The sequence below is a fragment of the Rhinichthys klamathensis genome, unplaced genomic scaffold (assembly GCF_029890125.1).
Source record: "Rhinichthys klamathensis goyatoka isolate OS25496 unplaced genomic scaffold, OSU_Roscu_1.1 h1tg000118l_1, whole genome shotgun sequence".
Classification (NCBI taxonomy): Eukaryota; Metazoa; Chordata; class Actinopteri; order Cypriniformes; family Leuciscidae; genus Rhinichthys; species Rhinichthys klamathensis.
In genome coordinates, this window is record NW_026606655.1 from 345001 (window position 1) to 365000 (window position 20000).

The following is a 20000-nucleotide window of genomic DNA, read 5'->3' on the forward strand; positions in this document are numbered from 1 at the left end:
CACAACGAAATAGTCACAATACAACGAAATAGTCACAATACAACGAAATAAAGTCACAACACAGCGAAATAAAGTCACACCACAACGAAATAAAGTCATACCACAATGAAATAGTCACAATACAACGAAATAGTCACAACACAACGAAATAAAGTCACACCACAACGAAATAAAGTCATACCACAATGAAATGAAGTCATACCACAACGAAATAAAGTCACAACACAGCGAAATAAAGTCACACCACAACGAAGTAAAGTCATACCACAATGAAATAAAGTCATACCACAACGAAATAAAGTCACACCACAACGAAATAAAGTCACACCACAACGAAATAAAGTCATACCACAATGAAATAAAGTCATACCACAATGAAATAAAGTCATACCACAACGAAATAAAGTCACACCACAACGAAATAAAGTCACACCACAATGAAATAAAGTCACACCACAACGAAATAAAGTCACACCACAACGAAATAAAGTCACACCACAACGAAATAAAGTCACACCACAATGAAATAAAGCCACAATACAACGAAATAAAGTCACACCACAACGAAATAAAGTCACACCACAACGAAATAAAGCCACAACACAACGAAATAGTCACAACACAACGAAATAAAGTCACACCACAATGAAAAAGTCACACCACAACGAAATAAAGTCACAATACAACGAAATAGAGTCCCAATACAACGAAATAGTCACAATACAACGAAATAAAGTCACAACACAACGAAATAGTCACACCACAACGAAATAGTCACAATACAACGAAATAAAGTCACAACACAGCGAAATAAAGTCACACCACAACGAAATAAAGTCATACCACAATGAAATAGTCATACCACAACGAAATAAAGTCACAACACAGCGAAATAAAGTCACACCACAACGAAATAAAGTCATACCACAATGAAATAAAGTCATACCACAACGAAATAAAGTCACACCACAACGAAATAAAGTCACAACACAGCGAAATAGTAACACCACAACGAAATAAAGCCACACCACAACGAAATAAAGTCACACCACAACGAAATAGTCACAACACAGCGAAATAGTCACACCACAACGAAATAGTCACACCACAACGAAATAAAGTCACAACACAACGACATAGTCACAACACAGCGAAATAAAGTCACAACACAGCGAAATAAAGTCACACCACAACGAAATAAAGTCACAACACAGCGAAATAAAGTCACACCACAGCGAAATAGTCACACCACAACGAAATAGTCACACCACAACGAAATAAAGTCACAACACAACAAAATAGTCACACCACAATGAAATAAAGCCACAACACAACGAAATAAATTCACACCACAACGAAATAAAGTCACAACACAACGACATAAAGTCACAACACAGCGAAATAAAGTCACACCACAGTGAAATAAAGTCACACCACAGCGAAATAAAGCCACAATACAACGAAATAAATTCACACCACAACGAAATAAAGTCACAACACAACGAAATAAAGTCACACCACAATGACATAGTCACACCACAGCGAAATAGTCACACCACAGCGAAATAAAGTCATACCACAACGAAATAAAGTCACACCACAACGAAATAAAGTCACACCACAACGAAATAGTCACAACACAGCGAAATAGTCACACCACAACGAAATAGTCACACCACAACGAAATAAAGTCACAACACAACGACATAGTCACAACACAGCGAAATAAAGTCACAACACAGCGAAATAAAGTCACACCACAACGAAATAAAGTCACAACACAGCGAAATAAAGTCACACCACAGCGAAATAGTCACACCACAACGAAATAGTCACACCACAACGAAATAAAGTCACAACACAACAAAATAGTCACACCACAATGAAATAAAGCCACAACACAACGAAATAAATTCACACCACAACGAAATAAAGTCACAACACAACGACATAAAGTCACAACACAGCGAAATAAAGTCACACCACAGTGAAATAAAGTCACACCACAGCGAAATAAAGCCACAATACAACGAAATAAATTCACACCACAACGAAATAAAGTCACAACACAACGAAATAAAGTCACACCACAATGACATAGTCACACCACAGCGAAATAGTCACACCACAGCGAAATAAAGTCATACCACAACGAAATAAAGTCACACCACAACGAAATAAAGTCACACCACAACGAAATAGTCACAACACAGCGAAATAGTCACACCACAACGAAATAGTCACACCACAACGAAATAAAGTCACAACACAGCGAAATAAAGTCACACCACAGCGAAATAAAGTCACACAACAACGAAATAGTCACAACACAGCGAAATAAAGTCACACCACAACGAAATAGTCACACCACAACAAAATAAAGTCACAACACAGCGAAATAAAGTCACACCACAACGAAATAAAGTCACACCACAACGAAATAAAGTCAAAACACAGCGAAATAGTCACACCACAACGAAATAGTCACACCACAACGAAATAAAGTCACAACACAGCGAAATAAAGTCACACCACAGCGAAATAAAGTCACACCACAACGAAATAGTCACAACACAGCGAAATAGTCACACCACAGCGAAATAGTCACACCACAACGAAATAGTCACACCACAACGAAATAAAGTCACTCACAGCACAACGAAATAGTCACACCACAACGAAATAAAGGCACAACACAACAAAATAAATTCACAACACAACGAAATAAAGTCACAACACAACGACATAAAGTCACACCACAGCGAAATAAAGTCACAACACAGCGAAATAAAGTCACAACACAGCGAAATAAAGTCATACCACAACGAAATAGTCACACCACAACGAAATAAAGTCACAACACAGCGAAATAAAGTCACACCACAGCGAAATAGTCACACCACAACGAAATAGTCACAACACAGCGAAATAAAGTCACACCACAGCGAAATAGTCACACCACAACGAAATAGTCACACCACAACGAAATAAAGCCACACCACAACGAAGTAGTCACAACACAGCGAAATAGTCACACCACAACGAAATAGTCACACCACAAAAAAATAAAGTCACAAGACAACGAAATAGTCACACCACAACGAAGTAAAGCCACAACACAACAAAATAAATTCACACCACAACGAAATAAAGTCACAACACAGCGAAATAAAGTTACACCACAGCGAAATAAAGTCACACCACAACGAAATAAAGCCACAACACAACGAAATAAAGTCACAACACAGCGAAATAAAGTCACACCACAACGAAATAAAGTCACACCACAACGAAATAGTCACAACACAGCGAAATAGTCACACCACAACAAAATAGTCACACCACAACGAAATAAAGTCACAACACAGTGAAATAAAGTCACACCACAGCGAAATAAAGTCACACCACAACGAAATAAAGCCACAAACACAAAGAAATAAAGTCACAACACAACTAAATAAAGTCACAACACAACGACATAAAGTCACACCACAGCGAAATAGTCACAACACAGCGAAATAAAGTCACAACAACACAGCGAAATAAAGTCATACCACAACGAAATAGTCACACCACAACGAAATAGTCACACCACAACGAAATAAAGTCACAAGATAACGAAATAGTCACACCACAACGAAATAAAGTCACAACACAACGACATAGTCACAACACAGCGAAATAAAGTCACACCACAGCGAAATAAAGTCACACCACAGCGAAATAAAGTCATACCACAACGAAATAAAGCCACTACACAACGAAATAAAGTCACAACACAACGAAATAAAGTCATAACACAGCGAAATAAAGTCACAACACAACAAAATAAAGTCACGCCACAACGAAATAGTCACAACACAGCGAAATAAAGTCACACCACAGAGAAAAAAAGTCCCACCACAACGAAATAAAGTCACACCACAACGAAATAGTCACAACACAGCGAAATAGTCACACCACAACGAAATAAAGCCACACCACAATGAAATAAAGTCACAACACAACGAAATAAAGTCACAACACAACAAAATAAAGTCACACCACAGCGAAATAAAGTCACACCACAGCGAAATAAAGTCACACCACAACGAAATAAAGTCACACCACAATGAAATAAAGCCACAACACAACGAAATAAAGTCACAACACAACGAAATAAAGTCACACCACAATGAAATAAAGTCACAACACAACGAAATAAAGCCACAATACAACGAAATAAAGTCACTCCACAACGAAATAAAGTCACACCACAATGAAATAAAGTCACAACACAACGAAATAAAGTCACACCACAATGAAATAAAGTCACAACACAACGAAATAAAGCCACAATACAACGAAATAAAGTCACAACACAACAAAATGAATCCACAACACTGGTTTGTCTAGATAAGACTCCTATTCCTCGGCTGGGATCGTGTATAGACTTTGAAGCTGCACTGAAACTGACATTTAGACCCCATTAAAGTCACTATATGGAGAAAAATCCTGGAATGTTTTCCTTAAAAATTTCCCTAAAATTTTGAATGGAATAAATTAACCCTTTCACGCACAGTGGTCACTAAAGTGGACAGCTATTCAAAAAATAAAATTCTTGCATTTGCATTGGTTTTGATGGCATAGTTGCACATAAACCTGTACAAGTGACAAACCAGTCAGAAATGCCAAGTTGTGCCGGAATATCAGTACATTCCTTCTATCCTAGGTTAAAAAAAATTTAAACTAAATTGTTGCATCAAGTAACATCTAAGGACTCGGAGTCATATCTGAAGAAAGAAAGACATGAACATCTTGGATGATGTGGAGGAGAGTAAATTATCCGGAGATTGTGAACTACTCCTTTAAGCTCTGTCTGCCGGTCTTCTCCATCGTCTCACCTGGTTGAGGGTTTTCTGCAGGAACGGCGTTCCCATGCGGTCGGCCAGGTGTCTATAACTGGAATGAGACAGGAAAAACTTCCTCTCCGCAGCCATAGCCGCAGTAATATCCTTCTTTCCGTCGATGTCTTTCTGACTGCGGTTCACCACACCGATGTAACCTGGAGTCAAACACACACATCATGAGAGAAGAGTCACATCATCTGATCTTGGCAGAACTTGATGAGAGATGTTTGAGTTCATACTCAGATTGCATGCTTTGTTATTTCTGCATATGTGAGCACAGTTTGAGACATTTATGCATTTACATTTATGCATTTTTATATTTATGCATTTACATTTATGCATTTGGCAGACGCTTTGAAAGCGACTTGCATTGCATTCAAGGTACACTGCAAAAAAAAAATTTCTTACTCAGTATTTTTGTCTTGTTTCCAGTCCAAATATCTAAAAATTCTTAAATCAAGATGCATTTACTAGATGAGTAACATGACATAAGATATGTCTTGTTTTCCAGGGGAATTAATCAAAATGAAGTGAGTTGATGCTTAAAAAAAGCAAAATTATCTGCCAATGGGGTCAGAAAAATAATGTTAATTCAAACAAACAAGATTATTTTTCTGACCCCATTGGCAGATCATTAAGCTTGTTTTAAGCAAAAACTCACTTATTTCCCTAGAAAACAAGACTTAATATCTTATGGCATTTCACTACTTTAGTAAATGCATCTTGATTTAAGAATGTTTAGATATTTGGACTGAAAAAAACAAGATAAAATACTAAGTAAGAAAAGCATTTTTTGCAGTGTAAACATTTGCATTATATCAGTTCTTGCTTTCCCTGGGAATCGAAGCTTGGTGTTGAAGCACCATATTCTCCTGTTTGTTACTCTGAGACCTTGTTAATTACTCTAAGAAACTGCTGAGAAGGGTATTGATCTATTTCTATGGGTTACAGGGTGTCCGCGGATCCTAAATTCCTTAGTGTAAAAATAAGGCCTTAATTAGCATTTAAATGTCCTACATCTGCGAAGCCTTGAGCGTCGATTTAAAAAAGTTACTGAAGTCCTTAGAGGACAAAAATATCTGTGTCAAAAAACTCTTAATAAAGCTTAAGTTTGCTCTCATTTTAAAGATCTAATTGGCTCTATAAGTATTTGCTTTATAGGCAAAACCTGAGAAAATGGTGCCATCTGGTAAAAAAAAAAAAATAGTACAAATTTTAATTTTGAAGCCTTGCCAACAGAATGAAAGCCTCTTAACAAAGACTGCATCATTTTATAGTTAAATGGCCCTGGGACGAATTAATTCTGTTTTAATGGGTTTCAATGGGGGCATTTTTGAAAATTCAAATTCAGGGTGAAATATGAAAATTCCAATAAAAATACACACTTCTGACAAAAAAATTATGCCGTTTGCATTAACACAGGCAAAATTATTTTAAAAAAATTGAAAAAGGGTTAAAAACACACAAGGGTTAAAAATGCAACGGAATGATTTCGATTTCACTCGCGTCCTTTTTAATGCATAAAGGTTAATAAAGACAGAATTGTTATATATTACTAAGTATAAAAAATTATTAATCCAGCATTAATATTACAAAATAGATTTTTTTATCTATATTTTCTTCTTTTCTAAACCTAATGTACAGAAATGTGAAAAGCGTCCATTGTTCATTTGATTTGATTTTGGTGGAAAGGTCTTGAGATTGCTACTAAACCACATTAAACTGGATGATGCTGATACCTGCAGATATGAAGTACACATAGAGAAAGAAATATGTCTGGATTAAAAGGTTAAACTCTCGTTGCTCATGCTTTCGGATCCTTCTAAAGCATGTTTGTGGTTTTGAAGACGCGTTTGATGGGAAAACCCGACGTGTGTGAAACTGCTGCTCCCGAGAGCTTCCCATAAACACACTCTGTTGCCGAGCAAAGAAAGAAAGCAACGTTTTTTCCAGATGTGTCACTGAAATGGAGACTTTCTGATTCTCTCTCAGACTCCAGCTAAGGCGTGATTCCACTAGAGGGAAACCATGAGGCGAGATCTGGTCAGCTGTAGTTTACCATGGTAAGTTTACTTTTTACCAAGCTCACCAAGTATACTTTTTACTAGTAGTTTACTTGCTACCCCAAGTCACATTTGCTGTCACAAATGTTGCTGAAACGTGATATAGTCTTTTCCACTAGTGTTTACAAATAAAATAAAAGCCTAATAGTTAATTAAATGAATTATTTTAAAACAAAAACAATTTAATATTTTGTTATACCTGCATGTTAAGTGACCATTAGCCAACATCATTGTTAAATTATTGAAATATTAACATAAAATCTCATGGATAAATAAATATTTTAGGACAAAAGGAAATACCAAAAGTTCAATAGCTGCTCACCGTTTCATTTTAGGACATCCAATGAGAAGTGATTTCAATATATTTAATAATAATATTAATAAATAAGCAATGAATTTGTGATATTTATAAATAAAGTCATTTTATTTCTACTGAATGAGGAAAATAAGAGGCACCTCACAATGTGGGAATTACGATTCAACTCTTCATCTACATTTTGTCTTATTTATTAATTAATTTAATAAGTCAAATTTATTTGTGCATTTTTATTAAACTAACTATATACAGGTGAAACTCGAAAAATTAGAACATTGTGCAAAAGTTTGTGTATTTCAGTAATTCAAATTAAAAGGTGAAACTAATATATTTAGTATATATAACTATATACATATGCATGATTATACTTTTCAGAGGGCCAACATTTCTGTATTTAAATAAAATCTTTTTTTATTTTTTTTATTTAATGTAATATTCTAATTTTCTGAGATTTTGAAATTAGGGTTTTCATAAGCTGTAACCCATAATCATCAAAATTATAACTTTTGCACGATATTCCAATTTTTGGAGTTTCACCTGTAATTATGAGCACTTTAAAAAAAAATTACAAATAAATGTCAATTTTTTTTTTTATAGTTTCCAAACAAGCATATAGTAATAAAGGGAGCAAAGAAACACTTTCTTTCACAGTGTTTTCAGTGTCAGAATGTTTGAGGGATTTTTCTCAGCATTATCGGTTTATATACAGAACTTGTTTGATGGTTTTAGTTTGTGTGTGACTGTAATTGAATCGTTGAAGAGAGAATGGGATTGAATGCATCTCAGAGCAAGTTTTGCTAGATGTAATGATGATAAAAGCGTTCTGGTTTGATTCAGACGACCGCCTCACCTCGTCTCAGTGGCAGGAGCTTGTTTTCCAGGATATCCCGAGCGTCGGTCCCTTCATCCATGAGATCGAGTTTAGTGATGACACCGATAGTCCGCTGACCTGCTCACACACACACACAAACACAGAACGCGTGAGAACACACACCACTTGGATGCATCACCACTGATATTTAACAGTCCCTTTAAGGCAAGTCGTGATTGGCTCGTGATTTAGAAGGCGGGACTTATTCCGCCATATTGTGCGTTGCACCGTCTTTGTATATGTAACGCTTTCCCCCCAATAAACCTGAAAATATCACACATCGCGAACAGAAGTTAAAGCTGCACCAGTTATTTATGTTCATAATTGCTAGACACTTCACATTTAGGAGAATATTTCCTTTAAAATTAGTGATGGACGATATATCGGTCACCATATCGGTATCGGGCGATATATGTTAATTTTTAATGTTATCGTTATCGGCCTGATAGGAAAATGTGCCCGATATATTAAAGCCGATAAATAATGTATTATTTCCTTCAGCTGAGACACTTTAGATGTGCACTGTTCAACATGATGGTTTTAAATTGCTTGAAATATGATTGAAATCACTTCAAAAAGGAAAATACAGTTATACAAGTCATATCGGCTACATAAAACTATAATGAGAACGTCATTATAATTGTGTGTTTGGGACATGGATTTTAATGGTGAGACTTTTGTTTTTGTAATCAGGCTCTCAGAAATTATATAAAAATTTGGATTTAGATTTATCGGCCAATATATCGGTTATCGGCTTTTAAATATAAAGAATTATCGGTTATCGGTATCGGCCAAAATTGTCATATCGGTGCATCCCTAGTTAAAAGTCAAAGCCTGTCCACAAGTTCACGAAGATAGTTAAGTTTCTGGTAACACTTTACATTAAGGTTTCATTTGTAAACATTAGTTAACTGCGCTAGTTAGCATTTACTCTTTCCATGCTAGCGTTTTTTTTTTTTTTTTTTTGCCAGTCAGATTATTTTTCAGCATTTTTGATCATTTTCACAAAACTTCCACATCCCCCAGAATATTTAGTTGTATGAATATCTGAACATGCCATTTTTCAAACAAATTTTTTTTATTTTAGTACATCAAGTTAAACTAAATGAAGATGGGAAATGTTGCCTTGGCAACTAGCTGAAATAAAATAGTTTTTCAATAGTATTTCAGTTAACGTTTACTTTGCCTTGGGTTTTGGCTTGCTTAGCTGGGGACATTTAATATTCAACAATATTATTGATCTGCCTTACTTAAGGTGGACAATGACGCAATTTTCTTCTAGAAACAAACTTTGTTGTATTATTTTTATCACTGTGAAGCTGCTTTGATACAATCTGTTTTGTAAAAAGCGATATATACAGGTGAAACAGGAAAAATGAGAATATGGTGCAAAAGTTCATTTATTTCAGTAATTCAACTTAAAAGGTGAAACTAATATATTATATAGACTCATTACATGCAAAGTGAGATATTTCAAGCCTTTATTTGTTATAATTGTGATGATTATGGCTTACAGCTTATGAAAACCTTTTCACAATATTCTAATTTTGAATTTGGGGTTTTCATAAGCTGTAAGCCATAATCATCAAAGTTATAACAAATAAAGGCTTGAAATATCTCACTTTACATGTAATGAGTCTATATAATATATTAGTTACACCTTTTAAGTTGAATTACTGAAATAAATGAACTTTTGCACGATATTCTCATTTTTCGAGTTTCACCTGTAAATAAATAAAGCTGACTTGATTTTATCTCATGTAACAAATTTTTTTTGTGTATGTGTGTGCATTGTTTTTAAACCCTTTTTTATAAAAATGTAAGCAAAAAGAATGAAGCGCTTGAGCTTTTTTTGTGCATATAATCAGAGGAATGCCAGGATGGATGTGCATGATGAGCTGAGACGCGGCACACACCCTGCGGGTCGACTTCTTTGGCGATCTTCAGCGCGTCAGAGTTGGCGAGGTCCGAGTTGGCGGGCGATACGGCGAGCAGAAGACAGTTGTCTTTGGTCACGAACTGCATCAGCATTTCTCTGATCTGCTGCTCGATGTCTGCCGGCTGATCTCCCACCGCCACTTTAGTCATTCCAGGCAGATCCACCAGCGTCAGGTTCAGCACTGCAGAGAAACACACACACACACACACACACACACACACACACACACATGACATCAGACTAACCCAAACACTCCCATTCTGACAGGAGCTTCTTTAGCTGCAAAAAATGCTTTTCTTACTTAGTATTTCTTACTTAGATGTATTTTTGTCTTGTTTCAGTCCAAATATCTAAATATTCCTAAATCTAGATGTATTTTTGTCTTGTTTCAGTCCAAATATCTAAATATTCCTAAATCTAGATGTATTTTTGTCTTGTTTCAGTCCAAATATCTAAATATTCCTAATTCTAGATGCATTTTTGTCTTGTTTCAGTCCAAATATCAAAATATTCTTAAATCTAATCAAAATATTCTTAAATCTAGATGTATTTTTGTCTTGTTTCAGTCCAAACATCTAAAAATGCTTAAATCTAGATGTATTTTTGTCTTGTTTCAGTCCAAATATCTAAAAATGCTTAAATCTAGATGTATTTTTGTCTTGTTTCAGTCCAAACATCTAAAAATGCTTAAATCTAGATGTATTTTTGTCTTGTTTCAGTCCAAATATCTAAAAATGCTTAAATCTAGATGTATTTTTGTCCTGTTTCAGTCCAAATATCTAAAAATGCTAAAATCTAGATGTATTTTTGTCTTGTTTCAGTCCAAATATCTAAAAATGCTAAAATCTAGATGTATTTTTTGTCTTGTTTCAGTCCAAATATCAAAATATTCTTAAATCTAGATGTATTTTTGTCTGGTTTCAGTCCAAATATCTAAAAATGCTTAAATCTAGATGTATTTTTGTCCTGTTTCAGTCCAAATATCTAAAAATGCTTAAATCTAGATGTATTTTTGTCTTGTTTCAGTCCAAATATCCAAATATTCTTAAATCTAGATGTATTTTTGTCTGGTTTCAGTCCAAATATCTAAAAATGCTTAAATCTAGATGTATTTTTGTCCTGTTTCAGTCCAAATATCTAAAAATGCTTAAATCTAGATGTATTTTTGTCTTGTTTCAGTCCAAATATCTAAAAATGCTTAAATCTAGATGTATTTTTGTCCTGTTTCAGTCCAAATATCTAAAAATGCTAAAATCTAGATGTATTTTTGTCCTGTTTCAGTCCAAATATCTAAAAATGCTTAAATCTAGATGTATTTTTGTCTTGTTTCAGTCCAAATATCTAAAAATGCTTAAATCTAGATGTATTTTTGTCTTGTTTCAGTCCAAATATCTAAATATTCCTAAATCTAGATGTATTTTTGTCCTGTTTCAGTCCAAATATCTAAATATTCTTAAATCTAGATGTATTTTTGTCCTGTTTCAGTCCAAATATCTAAATATTCTTAAATCTAGATGCATTTTTGTCTTGTTCCACTCCAAATATCAAAATATTCTTAAATCTAGATGTATTTTTGTCTTGTTTCAGTCCAAATATCTAAATATTCTTGAATCTAGATGTATTTTTGTCCTGTTTCAGTCCAAATATCTAAAGATTCTCAAATCAAGATGTATTTACTAGATGAGTAAAATGCCATACGACATTATGTCTTGTTTTCTGTGGGAATAAATCAAATTTAAGAGAGTTATTGCTTAAAACAAGCAAAATTATCTGACAATGTGGTAACAGGGTTCATATAGAAACTGTAAAATATAATTCCAGGACTTTCAAGGACTTTTCAAGCACTACAATCAGAGATCTCATTTATCAAACAATATCTTTCTTTATCATCTTTAAAATTCTAAAAAAAAAAGGTAAATAGATCAATAAAAATAAACGAATAAAACAAAATGGTACAAATAAAATGCAGCACATGCAGTAACTTTAATCATTGAAAGGATATTATGACAAAGATATCGCTTTCCTTATTCAAACTGATATTTTTCTCCCATGAATATATGATTGATCTAAAGAATGAAAGCTGTATCATATACGAAATGGCTCTATATCTATATCAGACGGGCTGCAGCTTCATTTTGTGTGAAAAGATTGTTTTATTGATAAAATTAAACACTAATTTCCCATATATTGTCTTTCAATAATTCAAGCGCTTTTCAAGTACCTTTTCATAAATTTGATTGTTTTTAAGGGTTTTCCAGGACTTACATTTCAAATAGTCAAATTCAAGTACTTTAAGCACCTTGTACAAACCCTGTGGTCAGAAAAATAATGATAATTCAAACAGAAACAATTATTTTTCTGAACTAATTGGCTTTTTTTGGCCTAACTCACTTAATATTGATTGATTTCCCCAGAAAACAAGACATGATATCTTATATAACATGTTACTCATCTAGTAAATGCATCTTGATTTAAGAGTTTTGAGATATTTGTAAAGAACTGTAATCGCATGCTAAGATCAGAGCTGTGATCTGACCGTTTGGCGAATAGACCCGCAGGTTGATGGGCACGGGTGAGATGCCTTTATTCTGTCCCGTGACCCGATCCGTCTCCGCCTCGATCTCCTGACGCACCTCATCGAAATCCGTGAACTTCTTCCCCTTACAGTGGAGGAACTCGGCGTATTCTGGGAGGACACAGAGATCATTACACAATATAAAGCCGGAAATAATAGTGAAAAACATCAATGCTTTTGAAATATAACAGTTTTATGACAAAAAAAAAAGTTTTTAGCATCATATTTATGAGAATACGGAGGAAAAAACAGTGCGGTTTTGTTCAGAGGCCCAAACTGAGCAAAAATATAAAAATTTACTGCAGATGCTGATATTTACAGGTGAAACTCGAAAAATTAGAATATCGTGCAAAAGTTATAATTTTGGTGATTATGGCTTCTTATGAAAACCCCATATTCAAAATCTCAGAAAATTAGAATTTTACATTAAATCAATAAAAAACGGATTTTAAATACAGAAATGTCAGCCCTCTGAAAAGTATAATCATGCATATGTATATAGTTATATATATTAAATATATTAGTTTCACCTTTTAATTTGAATTACTGAAATACACAAACTTTTGCACGATATTCTAATTTTTCTAGTTTCACCTGTATATGACAAAAATCAAGATGAAATTCTGATGCTTGTAATGTAAATCAATAAGATCTTTATAACAGTTTAACAGATACTTACATAAAATGCATATAAATATGCAAAAATGCATATAAATGCATTGCATTAAACTACAGAGCTTTGATAATAAACTAAGCATTTAAATATCATCTTACTAAGACATAGTATTGGCAGATATTGATATTTATATGACAAAACGTAAGATGAAACTAATGCTTGTAATGTAAATCAATGAGATCTTTATAACAGTATTAGATACTGACATAAAATGCATATAAATATAAATATCTGATGAGAGATGAACAAATAAACCTTCCTCAAAAGCCTGATGATCATATTTGATACACATGATTTTTCTTTTCTTTTTTTTAAATATATATATGTATGTATGTATGTATGTATAGATAATCAAGTAAACCTGCTTCAGTCCAGCAAGTTCATCTTGAAATATTACTAACTAGATCAAAATTAACATAAACTTACATTAACATTATGATGAGGTAGATTTATTTTACAGCAAGGTTTTGATCATGTTGATCGATTAGAGATCCACTTATAAATGAGTAGACAGTAGACTTTAATCAAATATCAACTAGTTAGTAAATTAGTAAACATCAATAATTATTGCTGTAAGTTCGAGGACAGCCCGCTCCACTAGAGGGCAGTGTTTCTGAAAGCTTTGTCCTGTTCCTGCAGTCAAACCTGATCCCAGACTAGCGCCGGCCCGCTGAAGCGGATGCTGATGTCATGCTAACCTGCTGTTGCTAGGCGACCGGACTCACCTGTGGGGCAGTTGATGAGCTGGAGGACGAGCGGACGGCGGGTGACGATGCCAGAGCCGCGCGGGAGGAAGTCCCTGAAGAACAGAGTTAGAGATGCATCATTCTACACTCTTCTACACACAACTCGAGCGTTCAGGTTTAAAGAAACAAATAGGTTCTGTATAAGGAGAAATGTCTTAAATTAATGCATAATACTTACATTTTTTCTAGTGATAACATATGTTTGCGAGCTGATTAATTCATAAACTGTAATCAAAATTTGAAAAAATGGATTTAAACAAGATTATTTCATTCAAACTGAATAGATATGATGGGAACCTCTCTATACAAGTTCATTTATTTCAGTAATTCAACTTAAAAGGTGAAACTAATATATTATATAGACTCATTACATGCAAAGTGAGATATTTCAAGCCTTTATTTGTTATAATTTTGATGATTATGGCTTACAGCTTATGAAAACCCCAAATTCATTGTGAAAAGGTTTTCATAAGCTGTAAACCATAATCATCACAATTATAACAAATAAAGGCTTGAAATATCTCACTTTGCATGTAATGAGTATATATAATATATTAGTTTCACCTTTTAAGTTGAATTATTGAAATAAATTAACTTTTGCACCATATTCTCATGTTTCCAGTTTCACCTGTAGAACGTTTTCTTGTAAGAGTGAAACGTTCAACTACAGTAAAGATGCTGAAACTATAATGTGATGACAGATAAAGAATGTTTATTGTGCATCGCAAAAGAAATGTTAAAATAGAACATGCAATCAGATCACATTGTAAATTTTAAAAGCAGTCACACTGTGTCACGGTGTTGTGCGGGTAGAAGAAGATGGCTGAGTCAAAAGCTCCAAATCAAACAGTTTTACTGATCAAAACTCACAGGTACAGACAGGCAGGCAGAATGACGGGCAGAAACACACACTAAACACAACCATATAACTTTAACAACCGACAAGGACAGACTGAACAGAAGCAAACTAAATACAAGCATGAATCAGACATAACAAGGTGAAAACAGGTGACACTGATGATGATAACGAAGGACAGGCTGGTAAGTGAGGGAGTGAATACAGGTGTGGAGACGAGGAGGATTCTGGGAAGTGTAGTGAAGATGACTAAGACAGACAGGTGCAGACGAAGACTGTGACAGAACGCCCCCCTTCAACAAGGCGCGACCTCGCGCCGTAGAACATCAATGGGGTGGGGGGGCGGGCGCCCTGAAGGCTGGCCAGGGCGTGGCCAAACTGGGACAGAAAGCCTCCAGGGCGGATCAGGAAGTGCAGGCGGCCAGGGCGGGGCAGGACGTGCAGGCAGCCAGGGCGGAGCAGGACGTGGGCGTGGCCAGGGCGGAGCAGGACATGGGCGTGGCCAGGGCGGAGCAGGACATGGGCGTGGCCAGGGCGGAGCAGGACATGGCCAGGGCCGTGGGGACCCTTCGGGCGGCCATGGCGGTGCGGACCCCTCGGGCGGCCATGGCGGTGCGGACCCTTCGGGCGGCCATGGCGGTGCGGACCCTTCGGGCGGCCATGGCGGTGCGGACCCTTCGGGCGGCCATGGCGGTGAGGACCCTTCAGGCGGCGAGGACCCTTCGGGCGGCCATGGCGGTGAGGACCCTTCGGGCGGCCATGGCGGTGAGGACCCTTCGGGCGGCCATGGCGGTGAGGACCCTTCGGGCGGCCATGGCGGTGAGGACCCTTCGGGCGGCCATGGCGGTGAGGACCCTTCGGGCGGCCATGGCGGTGAGGACCCTTCGGGCGGCCATGGCGGTGAGGACCCTTCGGGCGGCCATGGCGGTGAGGACCCTTCGGGCGGCCATGGCGGTGAGGACCCTTCGGGCGGCCATGGCGGTGAGGACCCTTCGGGCGGCCATGGCGGTGAGGACCCTTCGGGCGGCCATGGCGGTGAGGACCCTTTGGGCGGCCATGGCGGTGAGGACCCTTTGGGCGGCCATGGCGGTGCCCTATGGCCCCCCCCAAAAAAATGAATGGGGAGAGTGACAGAGTCACTACTAGTCTCTGGGCTGGACGGAACCAGCGGTGAAGGGGTCTCTGGGCTGGACGGAACCAGCGGTGACGGGGTCTCTGGGCTGGACGGAACCAGCGGTGAAGGGGTCCGTGGGCTGGACGGAACCAGCGGTGAAGGGGTCTCTGGGCTGGACGGAACCAGCGGTGAAGGGGTCTCTGGGCTGGACGGAACCAGCGGTGAAGGGGTCCGTGGGCTGGACGGAACCAGCGGTGAAGGGGTCTCTGGGCTGGACGGAACCAGCGGTGAAGGGGTCTGTGGGCTGGACGGAACCAGCGGTGAAGGGGTCTCTGGACTGGACGGAACCAGCGGTGAAGGGGTATCTGGGCTGGACGGAACCAGCGGTGAAGGGGTATCTGGGCTTGACGGAACCAGCGGTGAAGGGGACTTATGGGCTGTAACAGATGTGTGTGCAGCCCACACACACAAAACAGCCATGGACCCCACAATGAGAACCGTGTCTTCCAGAGCAGCATGGTCGGTCTCTGGCTGGACGGTCTCTGGCTGGACGGTCTCTGGCTGGACGGTCTCTGGCTGGACGGTCTCTGGCTGGACGGTCTCAGCTTTCCGGATGATGGGTGGCGTGGTTAAGATGGCTGGTGTGTGTGATTGAGTGGTGATGTCATCCACAACCTCACCTACGGTGAAGGCCGATCCACTCAACCACAACACATGATCAAGGTAACTGGCGAAGGTACCTGAAAAAGCTGCTGCTGGGGCTAGCTGGTATAGGCTCTCGTCTAGACCGCCCCAAAACACCGACTTCAGGACGTCGTCTGTCCAGCTTACCCCCACAGAAAGCTCCAGGAAGCCGGTGACATATTCTTCTATGGAGCAGCCGTCTTGAAAGCAATGGATTAGACGATCGACTGGGGTGAATGGAGAGTGAGCTGGGTTTACCGGGGTGAGAAGAATTCCCATGCTGACTCTTGTTTTGGGTCGGTTGTTCTGTCACGGTGTTGTGCGGGTAGAAGAAGATGGCTGAGTCAAAAGCTCCAAATCAAACAGTTTTACTGATCAAAACTCACAGGTACAGACAGGCAGGCAGAATGACGGGCAGAAACACACACTAAACACAACCATATAACTTTAACAACCGACAAGGACAGACTGAACAGAAGCAAACTAAATACAAGCATGAATCAGACATAACAAGGTGAAAACAGGTGACACTGATGATGATAACGAAGGACAGGCTGGTAAGTGAGGGAGTGAATACAGGTGTGGAGACGAGGAGGATTCTGGGAAGTGTAGTGAAGATGACTAAGACAGACAGGTGCAGACGAAGACTGTGACACACTGCATGTTTATTACAATAGCTCAATTATTTCTACCAAAATTGGGTTTAATTCAAATGTGATGCATTTTTAATCCTTTGCTCTGAGAATATGAAGAATTTGCGGGACGAATTTAGTTACCGGCACAAATATTGTGTGTAAATAATGTGATGTGCAGCATCTCACTTGCATCAAATAATATAATAATAAATAAATAATGTTTAGTGTGCATTGCGAAAGAAATGTTAAATGAATTTAATTGCAATTAAATTACATTTTAAATTTTAATATCAGTCACATTGCATGTTCATTATAGTAGCTTGATTTTTTTTTTTTAAAGTTTATGAATATAATTGATAAAATCAAGTTCTACCAAAATTGTGTTTTATTAAAATGTATGCATTTTTTAAATCTATTGCTCTGAGAACATGAAGAATTTGCGGGATGAATTTTGTTACCGGCTCAAATATAGTGTGTAAATAATGTGATGTGCAGCAAAATCATATAATAATAAATAAATATTGTTTAGTGTGCATTGCAAAAGAAATGTTAAATTAGAATATGCCATCAAATTACATTTTAAATTTTAATAACAGTCGCATTGCATGTTTATTACAATATCCTGATTATTTTTTACCAAAATTGTGTTTAATAAAAATTTGAATAATTTTTAATCCTTTGCTCTGGGAACTTGAAGAATTTGCGGAACCAGTTTAGTTACTGGCACAAATATAGTGTGTAAATAATGTGATGTGCAGCAAATCATATAAATAATAAATAAATATTGTTTAGTGTGCATTGCAAAAGAAATGTTAAAATAAAACATTAATTTAATTGCAATTAAATTACATTTTAAATTTTAATATCTGCCACATTGCATGTTCATTAAAGGGATAGTTCACCCAAAAAATTAAAATTATCCCATGATTTGCTCACCCTGAAGGCGTCCTAGGTGTATATGACTTTCTTCTGTCAGACGAACACAATCAGAGTTATATTAATAAATGTCCAGGGCTGAGTTTCCCGATAACGTTGTCTCTTAGCGCGCTACGAAGACTCTTAAGGTATAACTTAACTGAAGGTATACCATTTCTAGGCGTGTTCCCCGAACTATACCTTAGAAAGCTGCTTAAGATATACCTTCTTACGTGCGACGTTACCGGGTGCTGTCCGTGGCGATGGTGCAGAATCTGTTGATATCGATGACTCGAGAATCCATTATTCTCTCGTGCAGGGGCTGTTTATGTGAGAAAGCGCTGTTCTTTATAAAAGAACCACTTCAGAAATAGTTGAAATTGCATTTACTAGGACTCATGGGATATTATAAAAAATAATCCAAACTATAACAGCCTATAATAGCCTTGCCTACATATTTAAAAATTGTATCATATATTAAATTTTTGATGTGCTTTCTTCTCTTTCCCATTTTTGTTCGCTGAGGTGAGCTGCGATGAAATATTGTTCTTGTAAATACTTCCAAGCATTTAAGTAATCAAAGTGTACGTCACGTAGCTACGGTGCTCGGCAGCGATCAAAAAGGATTTAAACAGCGAATCTCTTCTTGTAAACTCAGAGATGTGGATTCAGACGGCAATTAAATTACCACACGACCTGTTTGTCAAAAATCAGTAGGTACTAATTTGGACAGAGATTTTTACGCGGGTTGGGTGAAAAAAAACACTGATATTATGGATTCGGACGGCACTAAAATAACCGACTTACCCCTGTAAATGTTTAAAATACCGTACGAGCCCATGATAAACAATATGAGCGCCCGAATAGGACTTAACTGACAGTAGCCTATGCTTTCACTGGCCTTTAAAAGCGCTCTTTAATTAAAATACATTTATAAAATGTTATTATATATAATAATATAATTAAAATTCTAACAACAATCAGTGTAATGACAATTTTATTCTTTGCATGAAAACACTTGAATTAGCCTAACTGAACACTGTCTGGGTGTATTAAAACTTCAGAATTATATTCATATAGACCTTTAACAGTGATAAGGTAAAGCTAAGAGTGCTCCAGACCAACCTTCCGAACGTATGACTTACAGAAGGTGTACTTAACTGAGAGTGTTTCGGGAAACACGTATTAATGATAAGGTACAGCAGCTTAAGGAGTAACTTAAGAACGACGTACAGTGGTGTGAATAAGTTATTACCCCCATGCTAAAGTTGCCTAAAAAGAGGAATAAAAAATCATCTTTTGGAAATTGATCTTAATGCCTTAATTAGAAAAATGAGGAAAAATCCTACCTTTAAGGACACCAATTTTCTTTGTGTATGAATAATGTATCATAAATAAATAAATGTTTTTCCTTAAAATACAGGGTGCATAAGTCTATGTTAAATTCCCATAGAGTCAGGCAGATTTTTATTTTTAAAGGCCAGTTATTTCATGGATCCAGGATAATATGCATCCTGATAAAGTTCCCTTGGCCTTTGGAATTAAAATAGACCCACATCATCACATTCCCTTCACCATACCTAGAGATTGGCATGGGGTACTTTCCATAAGATCATCTTTCAATGCAAATCAAACCAGCTATTAGGCTAACTGAAATAACACCATGCCAATCTCTAGGTATGGTGAAGGGAATGTGATGATGTGGGTCTATTTTAATTCCA

General features: G+C 37.1%; 1 protein-coding gene across 3 annotated transcripts in view; it reads right to left on the bottom strand.

The window, feature by feature from the left end:
- Positions 1-20000, bottom strand: part of dnm1a (dynamin 1a) — a 138660-nt gene that overhangs the window by 93560 nt on the left and 25100 nt on the right. For all 3 annotated transcript variants that reach the window (XM_056255098.1, XM_056255096.1, XM_056255095.1), the window contains exons 2-6: positions 14055-14128; positions 12615-12764; positions 10056-10259; positions 8119-8217; positions 4884-5044 (exon numbers count right to left, since the gene is read on the bottom strand). In XM_056255098.1, the coding sequence (XP_056111073.1) occupies positions 4884-5044; positions 8119-8217; positions 10056-10259; positions 12615-12764; positions 14055-14128 (688 nt within the window). The remainder of the gene's footprint in view (positions 1-4883; positions 5045-8118; positions 8218-10055; positions 10260-12614; positions 12765-14054; positions 14129-20000) is intronic.